The sequence below is a fragment of the Rhinoraja longicauda genome, chromosome 12 (assembly GCF_053455715.1).
Source record: "Rhinoraja longicauda isolate Sanriku21f chromosome 12, sRhiLon1.1, whole genome shotgun sequence".
Taxonomy (NCBI): Eukaryota; Metazoa; Chordata; class Chondrichthyes; order Rajiformes; family Arhynchobatidae; genus Rhinoraja; species Rhinoraja longicauda.
Genome location: NC_135964.1, coordinates 51,482,979 through 51,505,730, shown reverse-complemented (window position 1 = coordinate 51,505,730; position 22,752 = coordinate 51,482,979). Strand labels below are relative to the sequence as shown.

At 53.1% G+C, this 22,752-nt stretch overlaps 1 protein-coding gene across 1 annotated transcript; it reads left to right on the top strand.

The window, feature by feature from the left end:
* The first annotated feature begins 525 nt into the window (after window positions 1-525).
* Window positions 526-22,415, top strand: nrip1a (nuclear receptor interacting protein 1a). The gene is given in 4 exon segments (XM_078409735.1): window positions 526-619; window positions 10,327-10,499; window positions 17,499-20,570; window positions 20,572-22,415. Coding segments are annotated over 2 exon segments (3,132 nt in total). The 5' UTR covers window positions 526-619; window positions 10,327-10,499; window positions 17,499-17,936; the 3' UTR covers window positions 21,070-22,415.
* Window positions 22,416-22,752: the final 337 nt, after the last annotated feature.

Below are 22,752 nucleotides of genomic sequence, written 5' to 3'. Positions count from 1 at the left end.
AGGCCATTTGGCCCTTCGAGCCAGCACCGCCATTCGTTGTGATCACGGCTGATCATCCACAATCAGTAACCCGTGCCTGCCTTCTCCCCATACCCCCTGCTTCCGCTAGCCCCTCGAGCTCTACCTAACTCTCTTTTAAAACCATCCAGTGAATCGGCCTCCACTGCCCTCTGTGGCAGAGAATTCCACAAATTCACAACTCTCTGGGCGAAAAAGTTTTTTTCTCACCTCAGTTTTAAACGGCCTCCCCTTTATTCGTAGACTGTGTGTGGCCCCCTGGTTCTGGACTCCCCCCAACGTTGGGAACATTTTTCCTGCATCTGGCTTGTCCGGTCCTTTTATAATTAATCCGTAGATTTGGGGGGGGGGGGGGGGGGGGCAGGAAAGGGGAAGCGAGGTTAAGACGTCGTTCATCATTGCTGTTCTGCAGTGTTACGCGGTGAACGGGCCCCCCGTCACTAGTGCCGTGCCTCGGGGAATCGCTAGATGGCCGGACCTGCAGTCACTGGTGGCGTTCCAGATGGACTGGTCTCTCAGTCTCCATGAGAACGGTGTAAAACACCCCGCAGAACAACAAGCGAACCCTGCCCTTCCAAAGCCAGGCTGCTCCGTCGGCAAAGTGAGTTTTTAAAATTTCATTTGTGCATCATGAGGGATCAAATGATTGCTGCCCTGGATGGTCGGTACACATGTGTCATTGTGTAAGATCAGGGCACAGAGTGCTAACTGGGACAAGTCCGTACAACTCTCTGCACAGTACGTGGGTGGGCCTGTCAGCCATTATGTGTTGTTCCTTAATTTATAGGACACAGGGGGGGGGGCGGGCGAGGCCAGTACTTATTGTCTGGCGCGCTGGATCAGTCTGGAGATACATGCCCTTCAACCCAGCGGGTCCACGCCGACCAGCGTTCACTGCGGGACACTAACACGAACTACCACCGCTAGACAGAGCTCCAGGGGCTAGCGGAATCAAGGGATACGGGGAGAAGGCAGGCACGGGTCACTGATTGTGGATGATCAGCCACGATCACAATGAATGGCGGGGCTGGCTCGAAGGGCCGAATGGCCTCCTACCGCACCTATTTTCTATGTTTTGTATCCTACACGCACAATTCACCAGTGCCAATTGACCGACAAACCTGCGCGTCTTTGGAGTGTGGGAGGAAAACCGGAGCACCGGAGAAAACCCACGCAGGTCACGGGGAGAACGTACATACTCCGTACAGACAGCGCCCGTAGTCGGGATCGATGTCGGGTCTCTGGCGCTGTGGGGCAGCAGCTCTACCGCTGCGCCACCGCGCCGCTGAGAGATACAGCAAGTAAACAGGCCCTTCGGCCCATCGAGTCAACGCCGACCAATGATCAACTGTGCTATTCTACCGGTTATATCCTACACACATCAGGGACTGTCTGTCGAAGCCAATTAAGTTACAAACCCGCCTTTTTTGGACTGTGGGAGGAAACCGGAGCACCCGGAGAAACCCCACTCGGTCGCAAGGAGAACGTAGAAACTCTGTACAGACAATGCCCCAGGTCAGGATCGAACCCGGGACTCTCAGAGAGGTGTAGATGTAGCCCAGTCCATTACACAGTCCAGACTTAGGGTGACACGGTGGCGCAGCGGTAGAGTTGCTGTCCTTACAGCGAATGTACGTTCTCCCAGTGACCTGCGTGGGTTTTCTCCGAGATCTTCGGTTTCCTCCCACACTCCAAAGACGTACAGGTATGTAGGTTAATTGACTGGGTAAATGTAAAAATTGTCCCTGGTGTGTGTAGGATAGTGTTAATGTGCGGGGATCGCTGGGCGGCGCGGGACTCGGTGGGCCGAAGGGCCTGTTTCCGCGCTGTATCTCTAAATCTAAAAAAGACTTCCCAGCATTGACTCCATCTACACTTCACGCTGCTTCCGAAAAGCAGCCAACATAATCAAAGACTTGTCCCACCTCAGTCACTCTTCCTTCTCCCTTCTCCAAAAGTACAGAAGCTTGAATGCTTATCGGGCTTCTGAACGGTCCTTCCATTAGCTAGGGTGCTGTCCGATTCACCTCTACCCCATTGCGGACATTGGACTTTGTCTGTGGAACTGATGCGCTACAATGCAGAAAACTATATTCTGCACTCTGTATCTTCCCCTTTGCTCTACCTATTGTACTTGAGTTTGACTTGATTGTATTCACGTGTGGGTGTTACCTGATCTGAGATGGACACTAAAAGCTGGAGTAACTCAGCGGGTCAGACAGCCTCTCTGGAGAGAAGGAATAGGTGGCGTTTCGGGTCGAGACCCTTCTTCAGACGATCTGATCTGTTTGGATAGCGTGCGCAACAAAGCTTTTCACTGTACCTCGGTACACGTGGCAAGAGTAAACCTAAACCTTTTATTAGTACACTTCAGGAGAAGGCTTCCACCAGCACGTATCGTTACTTAACGTCACTGAAAGAAATTGCAGCGAATTGTGGACGCAGCCCAGACCATCACACAAACCAACGTTCCGTTCCATTGACTCCATCTACGCCTCACGCTGCCTCGGCAAGGCCAGCAGCATCATCAAGGACCAGTCTCACCCCGGCCACTCCCTCTTCTCCCCTCTCCCATCTGGCAAGAGGTACAGAAGCGTGGAAACGCACACCTCCAGATTCAGGAACACCTCCAGTTTCTTCCCGGCTGTTATCAGGCAACTGAACCATCCCACCACAACCAGAGAGCAGTGCTGAACTACTATCTACCTCTTTGGTGACTCTCGGACTATCCTTGCTCAGACTTTGTTGGCTTTGCCTTGCACTAAACGTTACTCCCTTATCATGTATCTGTCCACTGTAAATGGATCGATTGCAATCACGTATTGTCTTTCCGCTGACTGGTTAGCAGGCAACGAAAACGTTTCACTGTACACGTGAAGATGAACGAAACTAAACTAAACTGAGAGTGAGAGCCAAAGTAAGAGCCTGAAGAAGGGTCTCGACCCGAAACGTCACCCGTTCCTTCTCACCAGAGATGCTGCCTGTCCCGCAGATTTAGAGATACAGCGCGGGAACAGGCCCTTCGGCCCACCGGGTCCGTGCCGCCCAGCGATCCCCGCACATTAACACTATCCTACACACACTAGGGACAATTGTTTTACATTTGCCCAGCCAATTAACCTACAAACCTGCACGTCTTTGGGGCGTGGGAGGAAACCGAAGACCTCGGAGAAAACCCACGCAGGTCACGGGGAGAACGTACAAACTCCGTACAGACGGCGCCCGTAGTCAGGATCGAACCTGAGTCTCAGGCGCTGCATTCGCTGTGAGGCGGCAACTCTACCGCCGCGCCACTGTGCCGTTACTCCAGCACTCTGAGTCAGTCTAAGAGCGGGAGCCATCTGCTGCTAAACGTGGTGACCCTGGCCAATCTGTCGGGTTGCACTTTTTTTTGTTGTTTCTTTAGCTTCCAGTTCCCCTTCCCCCTTTTGCCCTTGCTCCGTTCAAGGTCCTGGTTATTGATTCGCTCGAAGGAGTTGGAGGCAAGGTCACGGCAGATCAGTTCCGTGAAGGTCAGCTGCTCGCGCGGTCAGATTTGAAGTTGGCCTTGGGAGGAACAGAATTCAGAATAAATTGGATATTTATAATGTCTTGTTAGAAATGCAACGTAATGGAGATGTCGCAGGAAGGAACTGCAGATGCCGACTAACACCGAAGACAGGCACAAAAAGCTGGGCTAACTCAGCGGGGACAGGCAGCAACTCTGGAGAGAAGGAATGGGCGACAATAGACAATAGGTGCAGGAGGAGGCCATTCTGCCCTTCGAGCCAGCACCACCATTCAATGTGATCATGGCTGATCATTCTCAATCAGTACCCCGTTCCTGCCTTCTCCCCATACCCCCTGACTCCGCTATCCTTAAGAGCTCTATCTAGCTCTCTCTTGAATGCATTCAGAGAATTGGCCTCCACTGCCTTCTGAGGCAGAGAATTCCACAGATCTACAACTCTCTGACTGAAAAAGTTTGTCCTCATCTCCGTTCTAAATGGCCTACCCCTTATTCTTAAACTGTGGCCCCTTGTTCTGGGGGGGGGGGGGGGAGGGAAACGAGAGATATACACTGTGATGTAGAAAGATATGGAACAAATAAATGAAAGATAGAGTCGTAGAGTGTGGGAATAGGCCCTTCGGCCCAACTTGCCCACACGGACCAACATAGAATCACAAAGGGGGGGGGGGGGGTGGGGGCAGCGAGGGAGAGTGTTGCAGAACTCTCGTCAGAGAGAGGAGGAGAACTTCTTCAAGTTTCTTGAAGAACTTCTTGCCCCCCCCCCATATCAAAAATCTTCTACCCCACCACTCTATCTCCAGGTCCCTCAGGTCGTCCGACTTGGGGCTACTGACTATCCCACGGTCTAGGCTTAAGCTCAGGGGTGACCGCGCTTTTGCGGTTGCAGCTCCTAGACTGTGGAACAGCATCCCTCTCCCCATCAGAACTGCCCCCTCCATCGACTCCTTTCAGTCCAGGCTCAAAACTTACTTCTACTCCCTGGCGTTTGAGGCCCTCTGATGGGGCGCTGTGAACTGTTTATGTATGTGCTGTTATGTTTGTGCGCCATTGTATGTTCATTTCTTAGTACCTGGACTGATGTACAGCACTTTGGTCAACGTGGGTTGTTTTTAAATGTGCTGTACAAATAAAATTGACTTGACTTGACTTCAAAGTAGGCGTGCCTTCAGGAGATTTTGCAGTGGAGCAGGTGAAATGTGTAGGAATGATGTTGCTCTGTATGTTTGCACTGGCATCTAATGTAGAGTCTGAACCTTGCCTTCCCTCATTGACCTCCACTAATAACTGAGACGGTTCCTTAGTTTGTAAGTGATAGGAGCAGAATAAGACCATTCGGCCCATCAAGTCTACTCCGCCATTCAATCATGGCTGATCTATCTTTCCCTCTCAACCCCATTCTCCTGCCTTCTCCCCATAACCCCTGACACCCGCACTAATCAATAATCTATCCATCTCTGTCTTAAGAATATCCGTTGACTTGGCCTCCACAGCCTTCTGTGGGAAAGAATTCCACAGATTCACCGCCCTCTGTCGAAAGGGCACAGCGGTAGAGTTGCTGCCTTGCAGCGCCAGAGACCAAGGTTTGATCCTAACAAAGTGTGCTGTCTTTATGGAGTTTGTATGTTCTCCCTGTGACCGCGTGGGTTTTCTCCAGGTGCTCCAGGTTCCTCCCACATCCCAAAGACGTACAGGTTTGTGGATAAATTGGCTTTGGTAAACTTGTAAATTGTCACTAGTGTGTGTGTGTAGGATAGTGTTAGTGTACGCGTGTGTAGGATAGTGTTAGTGTACGTGTGTGTAGGATAGTGTTAGTGTACGCGGTGATTGCTGGTCAGAGTTGACTCAGTGGGCCGAAGGGCCTGTTTCTGCGCTGTACCTCTAAACTACACATGGCTCAATCATGAGTACAAGGGTGAATGGCGGCATGGTGGCGCAGCGGTAGAGTTGCTGCCTTACAGCGAATGCAGCGCCGGAGACCCTGGTTCGATCCTGACAACGGCTGCTGTCTGTATGAAGTGTGTACGTTCTCCCCGTGACCTGCGTGGGTTTTCTCCGAGACCTTCGGTTTCCTCCCACACTCCAAAGACGTGCAGGTCTGTAGGTTAGTTGGCTTCGGTAATATTGTAAATTGTCCCTGGTGTGTGTAGGATAGTGTTAATGTACGGGGTGATCGCTGGTCGGCGCGGACTCGGTGGGCCGAAGGGCCTGTTTGCGCGCTGCATCTCCAAACTAAAAAAGGGTAGATCGCACTGAGGAACTACACGAGGGGTGGCCACTTTTACGAAACGTCACCCATTCCTTCTCTCCGGAGATGCTGCCTGACCCACTGAGTCACGCCAGCATTTTGTGTCTTATGTTCGCAGTTGCTTTGAAGTTCATCGTGCAGTTGAGGGTTCGAGCAATTAGCTTCGTTTGGACGGAGAGGTGGCCAAGAAGATTGCATCTGCAATCTGAGCAGCAAAAGATTTGGGAAGGTTGGCAGGTAGATGGTGCAGAGGACATGTACTAGAATGCTCCCAGCCACCAGGGACTTGTTTGGAGATTGCAGGTAGCAAAGTTTCCTCTCTGATAGGAGAAGGTTCAGGGGGCAATGTAAAAATAACATCCACGTTGTTTTAGTACCCTTGAGCTGTCCGAGATAGTTGTTACAGCCAGTGCAGTGTGTTTGAGATGCACTGTTGACTGCAGCACAGGTCTAGAAGCAACCAGTTGACATGTAACAAAGTTCCCCAGGATCATTGGGTGGCGCAGCGGTAGAGTTGCGGCCTCACAGCGCCGGTTCGATGCTGACCTCGGGCGCTGCCTGCGCGGAGTTTGTACGTTATCCCCGTGACCGCGTGGGTTTTCTCCGGGTGCTCCGGTTTCCTCCCACACTCACTCCAAAGGCGTACAGATGCTCAATATTCATAGATAACATACTAGACCAAGTGGACCTGTTGGGCCCAATCCTCTCTTGCATTGGTGCAGCACCCCTCTCCTCCCCACTTCCTCCTCCCCACTTCCTCCTCCCCTCACCCCCACTCTCCCCTCACCCCCCTCCCTCCCCTCACCCCCTCCTCCCCTCCCCCCTCCTCCCTCCCTCCCTCCCTCCTCCCCCCATCCTCTGTCCTCTCCCCTCCTCCCTCTCCCCCCTTCCCCTCCCTCCCCCCTTCCCCTCCCTCCCTCCCCTCACCCCCCTCCCTCCCTCACCCCCCTCCCTCCCCTCACCCCCCTCCCTCCCCTCACCCCCCTCCCGTCCCCTCACCCCCCTCCCTCCCCTCACCCCCCTCCCTCCCCTCACCCCCCCTCCCTCCCCTCACCCCCCTCCCTCCCCTCACCCCCCTCCCTCCCCTCACCCCCCTCCCTCCCCTCACCCCCTCCCTCCCCTCACCTCCTCTCACCCCTCCCCTCACCCCCCCTCCCTCCTCCTCACCCCCCCTCCTCCCCTCACTCCCTCCTCCCCTCACCTCCTCTCACCCCTCCCCTCACCCCCCCTCCCTCCCCTCCACACTCCTCCCTCACTCCTCCTCCCTCCTCCTCCTCCCCCTCCCTCCCTCCTCCCCCCCTTCCCCTCCCCCCCAGTCCATCCCCCTCAACACCCCTTTATCCCCCCTCCCCCCTCTCCCTCACTAGGAGATAGATTTAAACTTTAAAATGTGAGTAACTTAAAAAATATAACACCGATTTCAATGAAACTTCTTCCATTAGCACCAAAGGACGACGGTGAGTAAGGTGGGCCTACAATTGTCACGCTGTCGTGTTCCGTTTTGGCTGTAGTTCTGGAACAAACGAGAGTTTTAGTACATAGATAATAATTTAAAAGATCAAGAAATTAATAATTTTGGGGCGTCACAGTGGCAGAGTTGCTGCCTGACAACGCCAGGGACCCGGGTTCAATCCTCACCTCGAGCGCTGTCTGTACAGAGTTTGTACGTTCTCCCCGTGACCTACGTGGATTTTCTCCGGGTGCTTCGGTTTCCTCCCGCACACCAAAGACGTGCAGATTTGTAGGTTTCATTGGCTTCTCTGTAAATTGTAAATTGTCCCCAGTGTGCAGGATGTGAAACTGGGTAAACAGAGAACTAGCATGTGCAGGTAATCACTGGTCGGCATGGACTCGTTGGGCCGAATGGCCTGTTTCCACACTGTAACTTAAAAACTAAACTAAACATATGACAAATGAAGAGGAACAAGAGGATGCAAACTTTTTCTTTCAATTGCTGGTCTTTTAGACAATAGACAATAGACAATAGGTGCAGGAGTAGGCCATTCAGCCCTTCGAGCCAGCACCGCCATTCAATGCGATCATGGCTGATCACTCTCAATCAGTACCCCGTTCCTGCCTTCTCCCCATACCCCCTCACTCCGCTATCCTTAAGAGCTCTATCCAGCTCTCTCTTGAAAGCATCCAACGAACTGGCCTCCACTGCCCTCTGAGGCAGAGAATTCCACACCTTCACCACTCTCTGACTGAAAAAGTTCTTCCTCATCTCCGTTCTAAATGGCCTACCCCTTATTCTCAAACTGTGGCCCCTTGTTCTGGACTCCCCCAACATTGGGAACATGTTATCTGCCTCTAATGTGTCCAATCCCCTAATTATCTTATATGTTTCAATAAGATCCCCCCTCATCCTTCTAAATTCCAGTGTATACAAGCCCAATCGCTCCAGCCTTTCAACATACGACAGTCCCGCCATTCCGGGAATTAACCTAGTGAACCTACGCTGCACGCCCTCCATAGCAAGAACATCCTTCCTCAAATTTGGAGACCAAAACTGCACACAGTACTCCAGGTGCGGTCTCACCAGGGCCCGGTACAACTGTAGAAGGACCTCTTTGCTCCTATACTCAACTCCTCTTGTTACGAAGGCCAACATTCCATTGGCTTTCTTCACTGCCTGCTGAACCTGCATGCTTCCTTTCATTGACTGATGCACTAGGACACCCAGATCTCGTTGAACTCCCCCTCCTCCTAACTTGACACCATTCAGATAATAATCTGCCTTTCTATTCTTACTTCCAAAGTGAATAACCTCACACTTATCTACATTAAACTGCATCTGCCATGTATCCGCCCACTCACACAACCTGTCCAAGTCACCCTGCAGCCTTATTGCATCTTCCTCACAATTCACACTACCCCCCAACTTAGTATCATCTGCAAATTTGCTAATGGTACTTTTAATCCCTTCGTCTAAGTCATTAATGTATATCGTAAATAGCTGGGGTCCCAGCACCGAACCTTGCGGTACCCCACTGGTCACTGCCTGCCATTCCGAAAGGGACCCATTTATCCCCACTCTTTGCTTTCTGTCTGTCAACCAATTTTCTATCCATGTCAGTACCCTACCCCCAATACCATGTGCCCTAATTTTGCCCACTAATTGAAAGGTAAAGGCCCTTCGGCCCACTGAGTCCAGGCTGATCGTTGATCACCCGCTGAGACCAGTTTTGTGTCGAAACCTTTCTTTAAACCAAACCGAAAATCGGAGTTACTCCAGCATGTTGTGTCTTACTTTGATGTAACCCAGCATCTGCAGTTCCTTCCTCCACATGAAAACAGGCCCTTTAGTCCAATCTTATCTCACACCTTTTGTCTTTTCACCTCTCGGCTTTGTGCAGCCATCCACCGAACAAAAACTCCCCTTCACCTGTATCCACCCATCACTCGCCAGACTTTATGCTACCTTCCATCTCTCTTCCAGCTTTCACCCCCCCCCCCCCACTACAATCATCTCCCCTCCACCACAATGTCTGAAGAAGGGTCTCGACCCGAAACGTCCATTATCCATGTTCTCCAGAGATGCTGCCTGACCCGCTGAGTTACTCCAGCACTCTGTGAAATGTCGCCTATCCACGTTCTCCAGAGATGCTGCCTGACCCGCTGAGTTACTCCAGTAGTTTAGTTTAGTTTAGTTTAGAGATACAGCACGGAAACAGGCCCTTTCGGCCCACCGGGTCCGCGCCGACCAGCAATCCCCGCACATTAACACTATCCTACACACACTAGGGACAATTTTTACATTTACCAAGCCAATTAACCTACATACCTGCATGTCTTTGGAGTGTGGGAGGAAACCGAAGATCTCGGAGAAAACCCACGCAGGTCACGGGGAGAACGTACAAACTCCGTACAGACAGTGCCCATAGTCGGGATCGAACCAGGGTCTCCGGCGCTGAATTCGCTGTAAGGCAGCAACTCTACCGCTGCGCCACCGTGCCGCGACTGAGTTACTCCAGCACTCTGTGAAACATCGCCTGTCCATGTTCTCCAGAGATGCTGCCTGACCCGCTGAGTTACTCCAGCGCTCTGTGAAAGATCGCCATCGTGGTGCAGCGGTAGAGTTGCTGCCTCACAGCGCCAGAGTCCCGGGTTCGATTCTGACTACGTGTGCTGTCTGTACGGAATTTGTACGTTCACCCCGTGACCTGCGTGGGTTCTCTCTGAGATCATCGGTTTCTGCCCACACTCTAAAGGCATGCAGGTTTGTAGGTTAACTGGATTGGCATTAATGTAAAATGTAAAATTGTCCCTAGTGTGTGTAGGGTAGTGTTAGTGGTGTAGGGCACCTGGTCGGTGCGGACTCGGTGGGCTGAAGGGTGTTTCCGCGCTGTATCTCTAACCTAAACTACCCATGTTCTCCAGAGATGCTGCCTGACCCTCTGAGTTACTCCAGCACTCTGTGAAACGTCACCTATCCATGTTGTCCAGAGATGCTGCCTGACCCGCTGAGTTACTCCAGCACTTTGTGATTGTTTTTTTTGCCTGGTTTCCGTGCTGGGCATGTCGTTATAATGTATTGATGTTTCTATCGTAGGGGAGAACTAGCTGAAGGTCACAAGCCACTGGTTTGCTGTTCCGTCCATCGCGTATCACAAGGGTGAAAGTCGGAAGCATGTGGACACTCGCATGGCTACCCAGGCCGAAACCTTGACCTCCTACGTTTCTCCGTTGAAGTTTTAAACCCAGCTGTGAAGTTAAGATACAACTGTAAGTAAAAAATAAGACAATGAGCAAACTTCCTCTTCTTTAAACTTTGACCGTCGGAAAAGTTGAGTAAAAGTTTTTTGCAAGGAATACCAAGTGGAAATTAGAAGCGTTGACTAATTTCTGGCCTTCAACTGACCGTAATGAGAGAATTTCCTGTTGTATTTATTTCCTGGGATCAGCATTGAACCTTGCAGCATGAAGGAGATTGTTCAGTCCTCCCCCCTGTTTGTGAACTGTTTGGAAGTACAATGAGCGATTTGTCAGAGGTGGCGCAGTGGTAGAGATGCTGCCCAACCGCGCCGGAGACCCGGGTTCGATCCTGACTACGGGTGCTTGCCTGTACGGAGTTTGTACGTTCTCCCCGTGACCTCCGAGATCTTCGGTTTCCTCCCGCACTTCAATTATTGACGTATAAAATTATAAAAGGACTGGACAAGCTAGATGCAGGAAAAATGTTCCCAATGTTGGGGGAACCAGGGGACACAGTCTAAGAATAAAGGGGAGGCCATTTAAAACTGAGGTGAGAAGAGACTTTTTCACCCAGAGAGTTGTGAATTTGTGGAATTCTCTGCCACAGAAGGCAGTGGAGGCCGATTCACTGGATGAATTTAAAAGAGAGTTAGGTAGAGCTCTGGGGGCTAGCAGAATCAAGGGATATGGGGAGAAGGCAGGCACGGGTTACTGATTGTGGATGATCAGCCATGATCACAATGAATGGCGGTGCTGGCTCGAAGGGCCAAATGGCCTCCTCCTGCACCTATTTTTCATGTTTCTATGTTTCTAAGGTCCCCTGCATAATCAAGGACCAGTTTCACCCCAGTCACTCCCCTCTCCCATCAGGCAAGACGTACAGAAGTGTGAAAACACACACCTCCAGATTCAGGGACAGTTTCTTCCCAGCAGTTGTCGGGCAACTGAACCATCCCACCAACAGCTAGTGAGAGGTCCTGACCTCCCATCTACCACTTTGGAGACCTTTGGACTATCTTCAATCGGACTTTACTGGACTTTATGTTGCACTAAATGTTATTCCCTTTATCCTGTATCTGCACACTGTGGACAGCTCGATTGTAATCATGTATAGTATTTTCGCTGATTGGATAGCTCGCAACAAAAAAGCTTTTCACTGTCCCTCGATACACATGACAATAAACTAAACGAAACTATTTTTTTTTAAATGATTTATACTCCTCTATAAGATCACCCCTTAGCCTCGTGCACTCTAAGGAATAAAGTCCTAGCCTGTCCAAACCTCTCCTGGTAACTCGGTCCTTTTAGAGGAAGAGATGGCCAAGGGAAGATATGGCATGGGGTGGACAAGATCGTGACTGGTTTAGATGGAAGGCAGACACAAAAAAGCTGGAGTAACTCAGCGGCTCAGGCAGCATCTCGGGAGAGAAGGAATGGGTGACGTTTCGGGTCGAGAGCCTTCTTCAGACTGTGTGTTAATTGGCTTGGTGTAATTGTAATCTGTCCCTAGTGTGTGTGTGGGATAGTGCTAGTGTATGGGGTTCGCGGGTCGGCTTGAACTTGATGGGCTGAAGGGCCTGTTTCCGCGCTCTATCTCTAAACTAAAGGACCCGAAACGTCATCTATTCATTCTCCCTCCAGATGCCTGGCCTGCTGAGTTCCTCCAGCACTTTGTGTTTTCTTCGATTCCAACATCTGCAGTCTCTTGTCTCTCTATTTCAAGTTCCTCACACCTGGCTTACTGTACCTTTGGTACTGAGAATTCAAGGCTGATCATTTACCACTTTCCCCCACAACTCAACCCATATTGGTTCCAATACCTTGATTCCAACCACACATCCCTTGTTCCTTAATACCAAGAGCAGGCGGGACTCGAGGATGGTCTGTTGCCTCCCTGGTGCCAGGGTTCAAGACATCACGGAGCGGCTTCAGAACATCCTAGTGAGGGAAGGTGATCAACCGGAAGTAGTTGTGCATGTGGGCACGAACGACGTTGGGAGGAAGGAGATACTGCAGCGTGAGTTTAGGGAGTTAGGAAGAAGACTAAGAAGGAGGACGTCGAGGGTGGTTATCTCTGGACTGTTACCTGTACCTCGTGCTGGTGAGGGCAGGAACAGAGAGATCGGGGATATGAATGTATGGCTGAGGGGCTGGTGCAGGGAGCAGGGATTTAGATTTCTAGACCACTGGGATCACTTCTGGGGTAGGGGTGACCTGTACAAAAGGGACGGGTTGCACCTTAACAGCAGGGGGGACCAACATTCTGGCAGGCAGGTTTGCTAGTGCTACACGTGTGGCTTTAAACTAAGTAGTGGGGGGGGAGGGGTTGACAAATTGGGAATATGAAGATGGAGTTAAAGGGGAAGCGAATACAGGAGAAATTGCAAAGGACTCTCGAATAAATGGGAAGGGAAGTTCTAGATGGGATAAGAGAGTAAGGTCAGGGCCAATTGTGAGAGGTGAGGTGAATACCGAAGTGAAAGTGTTGTATTTAAATGCGCGAAGCATAAACAATAAAGTGGACATGGCTACAAGAGGACCAGGGCTGGGAACTGAATATTCAGGGGGTACACAACGTATAGAAAAGACAGACAGGTGGGCAGAGGAGACACATGGCAATGAACTAAACGGTATGAGATTTTTCTCAATTGGTTTGCGGGATGTGGGGAGGATGTTTCCACCAGTGGGAGAGTCTAGGACTGGAGGTCAGGTCACAGCCTCAGAATTAAAGGACGTCCTTTTAGGAAGGAGATGAGGAGAAATTTCTTTAGTCAGAGGATTGTGAATCTGTGGAATTCTTTGTCGCAGAAGGCTGTGGAGTCCAAGTCAGTGGATATATTCAAGGCAGCGATAGTTAGATTCTTGATTAGTACGGGTGCCAGGGGTTATGGGGAGAAGGCAGGACAATGGGGTTAGGAGGGAGAGATAGGTCAGCCATGATTGAATGGCGGAGTAGACTCGATGGGCCGAATGGCCTTATTCTACTCCTATTCCTTACGACCTTATGTGTGAATTGTGGGTCAGGTCAGGATTTATTGTACATACCTGGCTGGTTTTGACTGGGTGATTAGACAGACAATTTCGCAGAACAGTTAACGTTTCTGTGAATCCAGAGGCCTGTAAAAGGCCGGATTGAGTGAGGTCTGCAGATTTTCTCTCCTTGTTCGTGAACAGTCCAATAACTTCATGGTCATAAGTACTGAATTTCTTTAGTGCAGATTTATTAAGATCATCAAACTATATTCCCCAGCTGCTGGAGTGGGATTCAAAGTTATAAATATAGATGACCAGACTTCTGCATGATCGGTGCGGTGGCGCAGCGGTAGAGTTGCTGCCTCACAGCGCCAGAGACACGGGTTCCATACTGACCCAGGGTGCTGTCCGTACGGAGCGGAGGCCAATGAAGGCAGTGGAGGCCAATTCTCTGGATGCATTCAAGAGAGAGTTAGACAGAGCTCTTAAAGATGGCGGAGTCAAGGGATATGGGGAGAGGGCAGGAACGGTACTGATTGTGGATGATCAGCCATGATCACAATGAATGGCAGTGCTGGCTCGAAGGGCCAATTGGCCTACTCCTGCACCTATTGTCTACTGTCTATTGAGTTTGTATGCGTGGGTTTTCTCCGGGTGCTCCGGTTTCCTCCCACGCGCCAAGGACAATAGACAATAGACAATAGACAATAGGTGCAGGAGTAGGCCATTCAGCCCTTTGAGCCAGCACCTCCATTCAATGCGATCATGGCTGGTCACTCAATCAGTACCCCGTTCCTGCCTTCTCCCCATACCCCCTCACTCCGCTATCCTTAAGAGCTCTATCCAGCTCTCTCTTGAAAGCATCCAACGAACTGGCCTCCACTGCCTTCTGAGGCAGAGAATTCCACACCTTCACCACTCTCTGACTGAAAAAGTTCTTCCTCATCTCTGTTCTAAATGGCCTACCCCTTATTCTTAAACTGTGGCCCCTTGTTCTGGACTCCCCCAACATTGGGAACATGTTTCCTGCCTCTAATGTGTCCAATCCCCTAATTATCTTATATGTTTCAATAAGATCCCCCCTCATCCTTCTAAATTCCAGTGTATACAAGCCTAATTGCTCCAGCCTTTCAACATACGACAGTCCCGCCATTCCGGGAATCAACCTAGTGAACCTACGCTGCACGCCCTCAATAGCAAGAATATCCTTCCTCAAATTTGGAGACCAAAACTGCACACAGTACTCCAGGTGCGGTCTCACCAGGGCCCGGTACAACTGTAGAAGGACCTCTCTGCTCCTATACTCAACTCCTCTTGTTACGAAGGCCAACATTCCATTGGCTTTCTTCACTGCCTGCTGTACCTGCATGCTTCCTTTCAGTGACTGATGCACTAGGACACCCAGATCTCGTTGAACATCCCCTCTTCCTAACTTGACACCATTCAGATAATAATCTGCCTTTCTATTCTTACTTCCAAAGTGAATAACCTCACACTTATCTGCATTAAACTGCATCTGCCATGTATCCGCCCATTCACACAACCTGTCCAAGTCACCCTGCAGCCTTATTGCATCTTCCTCACAATTCACACTACCCCCCAGCTTAGTATCATCTGCTGGTTTGTCGGTTAATTGGCTTCTGTAAATTGTCCCTAGTGTGTGCAGGGCAGTGCTAGTGTACGGGGGGATCGCTGGTCGCCGCGGACACGGCAGGCTGTGTCTGCAAACCAAAATAACTCCTATACTAGTTCAAGAAAGCCCAAATTCCTTAGTGCAACTAAGATGGTCCATTGTTCATAGTTAGTGTTTTGTGGTGTTCAAGAGCCTGATGGTTGTTGGGAAGAAGGGTTGTTAGAAGTTTGAAGGAGGACACCCGACCTGAAACATAGAAAATAGGCGCAGGAGTAGGCCATTCGGCCCTTCGAGCCAGCACCCTCATTCTATATGATCATGGCTGATTATCCAAAATCAGTACCCCGTTCCGGCTTTTTCTCCATATCCCTTGATTCCCTTAACCCTAAGAGCCTAAATCTAACTCTCATGGATGAAAAATTACCTTTCCATGTTCTCCAGAGATGCTGCCTGATTCGATGAGTTACTCCAACATTTTGTGTCTATCTTTGGTATGAACCAGCATCTGCAGTTCCTTGTTATTTCAATTTTCATATCATCGGGTTGTTAAAGACTCATAGAGAAATAGAAAATAGGTGCAGGAGGAGGCCATTTGGCCCTTCGAGCCAGCACCGCCATTCATCCTGATCATCCGCATTCAGTAAGCCGTGCCTGCCTTCTCCCCACATCCCTTGATTCCGCTAGCCCCTAGAGCTCAATCTAACTATAGAGCAACCACAGAGTAATGCAGTGTGGAAACAGGCCCTTCGGCCCAACTTGCCTACACCGACCAACATGTCCCATCTACACTAATCCCACCTATAGACAATAGGTGCAGGAGGAGGCCATTCAGCCCTTCGAGCCAGCACCGCCATTCAATGTGATCATGGCTGATCATTCTCAATCAGTACCCCGTTCCTGCCTTCTCCCCATACCCCCTGACTCTGCTATCCTTAAGAGCTCTATCTAGCTCTCTCTTGAAAGCATCCAGAGAATTGACCTCCACTGCCTTCTGAGGCAGAGAATTGCACAGATTTACAACTCTCTGACTGAAAAAGTTTTTCCTCATCTCCGTTCTAAATGGCCGACCCCTTATTCTTAAACTGTGGCCCCTTGTTCTGGACTCCCCCAACATTGGGAACATGTTTCCTGCCTCTAACGTGTCCAACCCCTTAATAATCTTACCTGTGTTTGGCACATATCACTCTTTACCTGTCCTATCCATGTACCCGTCTAAATGTTTCTTATAAGCTACCCAAGAGGAATATATCTTGCACTAAATGTTATTCCCTTTATCCTGCATCTGTACACTGTGGACGATTTGATTGTCATCATGTGTAGCCTTGCCGTTGACTTGACATGCGACAAAAACACTTTTCACTGTACCTGTACACGTGATACGAAAACTAAACAAAACTAAAATGGCCTCCCGCTGACTCGGATCCAGGGACAGTTTCTTCCCCTGCTGCTGTCAGGCAACTGACCCATCCTACCAACAGCTAGAGAGCGGCTCTGAACTGCTACCTACCTCATTGGAGACCCTCGGACGATCTTTAATCGGATTTTACTGGCTTTATCTTGCACTAAATGTTATTCATGTTATTCCCTTTATCGTGTATCTGCACACTGTGGACGGCTCGATTGTAATCAAGTATTGTCTTTCCGCTGACTGGTTAGAAACGTAGACATAGAAACATAGAAAATAGGTGCAGGAGTAGGCCCTTCGAGCCAGCACAGCCATTCAATATGATTATGGCTGATCATCCAAAATCAGTGAATCAAAATCAGTTCCTGCTTTTTCCCCATATCCCTTAATTCCGTTAGATCTAAGAACTAAATCTAACTCTCTCTTGAAAACATCCAGTGAATCGGCCTCTACTGCCTTCTGTGACAGAAAATTCCAGAGATTCACAACTCTCTGGGTGAAAAGGTTTTTCCTCATCTCGGTCCTAAATGGCCTTCCCCTTATTCTTAAACTGCGACCCCTGGTTCTGGACATTTTTCCTGCATCTAGCCTGTCTAATCCTTTAAGAATTTCAAGAGAGAGTTAGATTTAGCTCTAAGGGCTATGGGAATCAAGGGATATGGGGGAAAAGCAGGAATGGGGAACTGATTTTGGATGATCATGTTGAATGGCGGTGCTGGCTCACGGGGCCGAATGGCCTACTCTTGCTCCTATTATCTATGTTTACCACAAGATCCCCTCTCATCCTTCTAAATTCCAGTGAATACAAGCCCAATCGACCTATTCTTTCGTCGTATGTCAGTTCCGCCATCCTGGGAATTAACCCACGCTGCACTCCCTCAATAGCAAGAACGTCCTTCCTCAAATTAGTAGACCACAACTGCACACAGTACCCCAGGTGCGGGGCGGGCAACAAAAGTGTTTCACGGCACCTCGGCAATAAACTGATGACTAACGGTCGTTTCTGCTCTCACCGCAGGTGGAGGCCGCCTTGCACTAGGACGCGGACCTTTGGATGACTCGGGAGGGACCTCGAATGGAAGTGCCCTCGCCGGCCTGGGTTTGGCCGCTGCTGGCTGGAAATCGACGGGCGAGCAGAGAGCAGCGGGCCGAAGGGCCCACCGCCGCCACCACCTCGTAAGGCGCAAGGATAGAGCAGGAGGCGTGGAAAGGAAGGTTGGCCTTGGCTCGCAGGACCGGGGAATGGGGCCTTGGATCCTCGCCTCGACCTCCCTGCCCTTGTCCGCCAAGACCTCGGTGACCGTGGACCCAGCCGAGAGGTTGCCCGGAAAGTGATTGGGCTCCGAGACATTGGCGCTGGCTTGGGGCTTTGTGTCCCAGTTGACTCTTCCATTAGTTTTTTATTTAATTTTTTATTTTTAGGGAGGGGGGGGATTTTTCCGTGCGTTCTTTGAACATGACCCATGGCGAAGACCTGTCCTCTGACATGCAGCAGGATTCCGTCGTGTTAACGTACCTGGAAAGCGTCCCGATGCGCCGCGCGGCCAACGCCGGGGCCCCGGCCGACAAGAGCGACTGCGACGGGCGGGCCCGTGCCGGCAGGGGGGCCGAGGGAGCGGCCCCCTCTCCTTCCCTCTCCCCTGCGGCCCTGGCGAGGGGCCTCCCCCCGGCGGCCCCCTCCTGCTCCTCCCCGCCCCGGGCGGCCAACCCGAAGAAGGCCCGGCTCCTGCAGAGCGAGGACTGGCACGGCGCCCACAAGCGCAGGAGGGTTGGCGGGCAGGAGGGCAGCGTGGGCAACCCACAGCCGGCGGCCCACCAGCAGCAGCAGACTCGCAGCACGCTGCTGGCATCCCTGCTCCAGTCGTTCAGCTCCAGCCTGCAGGAGCATGGGTGCCGGGTGTCCACCCCGGATAGCCGGACCTCCTCGCCCGAGCAGGGGGGCTGCGGGAGGCCAGGGGCTCTGCTGGACTTGCGGGGAGGAGGAGTTGAGAGCTCCCTGGCTGCCAACGCCAATGCCAAGCCCTCTCCCCGGCTGTCCTGCTCCGCACGCCTGAAGGAGGTGGCCAGCATGGTTGGCAAAGGAGCGACAACACCAGGGCCGGGGGCATCGAGCTCGCCCAAACCCAGCGCCGCCTGCAGCCAACTGGCCCTCCTACTGTCCAGCGACTGCCAGCTCCAGCAATACTCCAGGGCCCGCTCCCTGGCCCCGTCGGCCAGCCAGCGCCTAGCCGCCATCGCCTGCAAGAAACAGGCCGGGGTGGGCCCGGAGCGGCCCCAGGCGGGCAAGGCCTCGGTGGGAGCGGGGACCCCTCCCCGGGAGAGGGGCCAGCGCTCGCCGGCTTCGCCCGCCTCTGCCGCGGGTGGCGGTGGCGGCAGCAGCTTGCTCATGCATCTGCTCAACTCGCCCAAACTCCCGGCCACCAACGGCCACCTGTTGTGGGGGCAGCCGGGCCAAGTGGCCCCCCCTGCCAGGGCCCGCCCGCTGAAGGAGGAAGGGGCGGCGGGGGCGGGGGAAGCCAATGGGGGAGGGGAGCCGGCCCCCCGTTCCACCTGCACCCCGATGGACCTCTCCACCAGACCCCGGGCCTGCGACCCCACCGCCCTGCACCCGGGCAGCCTGGAGCAGATGACCGAGTCTCTCCTCTTCAGCTGGAACCCAAGGTTGCCTGGACTCCGGGGCCCTGGGCCCAAGGCGGAGGTGGAGGACGATGGGGGGGAGGGGTGTGGTCCCCCTGAGGAGGCCAAGAGCCACCACAAGGTCACCTTGCTCCAACTGCTGTTGGGGACCCAGGCCGAGCCCGGCGGGGAAGCCCCCCAGGGCAGGGGCCCGGCCCTCTCGGAGCCTTACCCCGCGGCCGGGAGGAACCACCACCACCAGCCCACGGCCGCTCGGAAGCCCACTCCCCGCTCCCCCCGCCGCTCCCAACTCTTCCAGGCTCAGGGCGACCCCCTAAGGAAGGCCAGCCGCCGCCAGCAGCAGCAGCAGCAGCAGCAAAGGCCGACGGTGGAGCCTGCCAAAGGCCAGCGCTTCCTGGAGCAAGGGCCCGAGACCCCGCGGGGGGCCCCCTCCTTCACCGCCACGTCGCAGGCCCCTCCGCCGACCTCCGACAGCCGCCTGGCCAACTTCTCCTTCAGCGCCAGCAAGCTGCTCCACGACCTGGCCCACACCGGCAACCTCAAGTCCCCGGAGCCGGCGCAGGCCGAGGCGGAGGCCAGAGCCCCCGGCACATCCCCTCAGCAGGCGGCCAAGGTCTCCCCGCTGGGCGGCTACCCTCGGCCGAGCGAGGCCGTGGTGGGGCCTGAGAGGGCCGGGGCGCCGGACTTGGCTCAGCTGCTGGAGCGGCGCAGCGTCCTCCAGCTCCTGCTCCGCCACCCAGACAAGGAGCAGGCCCACAAGGCCCAGCCGCCGCTGGTGCTGGGCAGGCAGACGGACAACCGAGGCCCAGGCTACGGCCAAGGCCGCGTCCACACCCAGGTCAAAATCAAAATGGAGCCCGCGGACGAAGATGGCGGCTCCTTCCCCAGCGCCGAGTGTCCGCTGCGGGCGGCGCCCCGCGGGGCCGGGGAGACGGTGAAGTTGGAGTCGGCGGCAGCGTCGTCGTCTTCCTGCCCGCCATCGCCGGCCCACTCGGCCGCCCGGGGAGGGGGGGTCCTGAGCCGGCTGCTTCTCCACCACAGCACCAGCCCCAACCCCACGACGGAGGCCTACCCCGCCAGCCCCGCCATGACCAGGATACGCCACTTGCTGCCCGCTTCCCCACCGCCCGAGCGCCGAGACTCCATGAAGAAGCCTGGGCTCAACAACGGCCACTCCTTCTGCCCCAGCAACGGGGTGTCCGAGGAGCCGGCGGCGGTCAGCGGCCGGAGCAACGGCGGGGCCCCCGAGCGCCGCCATCATCAACATCACCATCATCATCATCACAAGGTGGACGCGCCCGAGTTCAACGTCCTGAAGCAGTTGCTGCTGTCGGAGAACGGCATCAAAGTCTTGTCCCAGAACGGCGGCCCGGCCCGGGAATCGAACCACCACCACCAACGCAACCACCATCATCATCCCGCCAAGCCGCCGGACTCTCCCCCCCTCACCACCGCCCCCCCCCGCCGGCGGCCATTTTTACCAGCTGACAATGGGCGGGAAGGAGAGTCCGCTGAGCGTGGAGTTGGCGGGCTACCCGCGGCCAGCCCGTCTCCCTCAGCAGCAGCCGCCGCCACCACAGAGGCCCACCACCCACACCCACCACCACCACGACCCGCCATGGCTGACCAAAGCCAACCCCATCCTGTACTACATGCTGAGGCGGAGCGCGGGGGAAGCCCAGGCCTTCGGCCTCGCCGCCGCTGCCACCGCCAGGACAGACGCTGAAGGCGGTGAGGAGGAGGTGGAGGAGGACAAAGGGAGGAGAGGGAGGAGGAGAACGCAACTGCTCGGCCGGGCCGAGGCAGAGAAGAGCCGGGCCGGGCTGGGCTGGGTCAAGCAGGAGCCAGAGGAGGAGTCGCTGGCCTGCTTCAGACCACACCCGGGACAACCTGCCCACAGCCCCGGCCAAATCCTGGAGAAAGTGGCTGCCATCAAACCTGAGCCCGACTGAAGAAAGACTGGACGGCCAGAGTGTTAAATAGAAAACCACACACACAGGCAAGAAGACAATCTTGTTATCAGGACCGGCTGTTGTGCAATAACCATCCAGGTCATCTAACAAGAGGGTGAATGCTGCATATATATATATAATATATTGAGAGATTAATGTATATCATATATATACCACCACCAGCAGACACTGGCTAGTGTGCCCGTGACTTGGACTGACTTGCATCTGTTGTCAGGAATGTCAAAATATTGGGATCTACCGATTTTTATATTATAATTTTATATATAGACAGATATATATGATGCGTACACACACACACATATATGTACACACACACACAGATACACACACACACACACACACACACACACACACACACACACATATATGTATACACACACACATATATGTATACACACATACTCTCGCACACAGATACACACACACATGTATACACACACACACATATACTGTATACACACACACATGTATACACACATAGTCTCACACACACAGATGCAAAACACACATAAACTCACACATATGTACTGTATACACACATACACACAGATACACGCACAGATACACACACGCACGCACTCACACACACATGCATCCATACACATGCGCACACACACATGTACTGTATACACACACGCAGATACACACACACATATGTACTGTATACACACGCAGATACACACACGCGCGCACTCACACATGCATCCACACACATGCGCACACACACATGTACTGTATACACATGCACACACACGTGTACTGTATGCACACACACATATGTACTGTATACACACACATGCACACGCACGCACACACTGTTGCTACAAGACGGATGAATATTTGTCATCTGCATCAGATAGCATAGGGATCGAACGTGCGGGCTAAAGCACTGGCCCCAGTGGCGGGAGAGAGGCCTTGTTGGAAAGGTTACTGGTTCACCATGGAACCCCACTCCCGGGGGTCTCGGCTGGGGTCCGACCTCGTTGTACTGGGCACCCCCTGCCCGCGCTGGGACCCTTGTCGTGGGACGGCCACCGCCTCTTCAAGGTGGCCTTTGCAACACTCTCTGCTCTTTCCTCCCTTCCCCCCCCCCCCCCCATCTCTCCCCACCTCCCCCCTCCCCTCTCTTCCTCGCTCACTTCTCTCTTGAAGTCTCTCCCGTTTAGTGTAGGGGTGGGGAGAGGGGAGGGCGGGATGGTGAATGCGGAGGATCCCGTAACAAACAGGTTTTTAAAACAAAATTGTGTGTGTGTGTGTGTGTGTGTGTGTGTATGTATGTATGTATGTGTGTGGAGACATGGGAATAGCAAGACTGTTGGAGTGTGTGTGTGGGGGGGGGGGGGGGGGGTTGGATGAAGGTGTTTTGCAAACCCCCCCCATCTCTCTACAATACTTTGTTTCCCTCCCCCCCCCCCCCCCCCATCCCATCCCGTTTATGTTTGTGGGGAAGGGGAGGGAGGAATGGGGGGGGGGGGGTTAACACTTCTTTTCAACGTCTGTCTCTCTGCCAGAGAGTTTTCTCATCACAAATTATTTCCACCCCCTCCCCCGCCGAACCGAATTCCACCATCTCTCTCTCTGTCTCTCTCTCTCTCTGTTTCTCTCTCTCTCTCTCTCTCTCTCTCTCTCTCTCTCTCTCTCTCTCTCTCTCTCTCTCTCTCT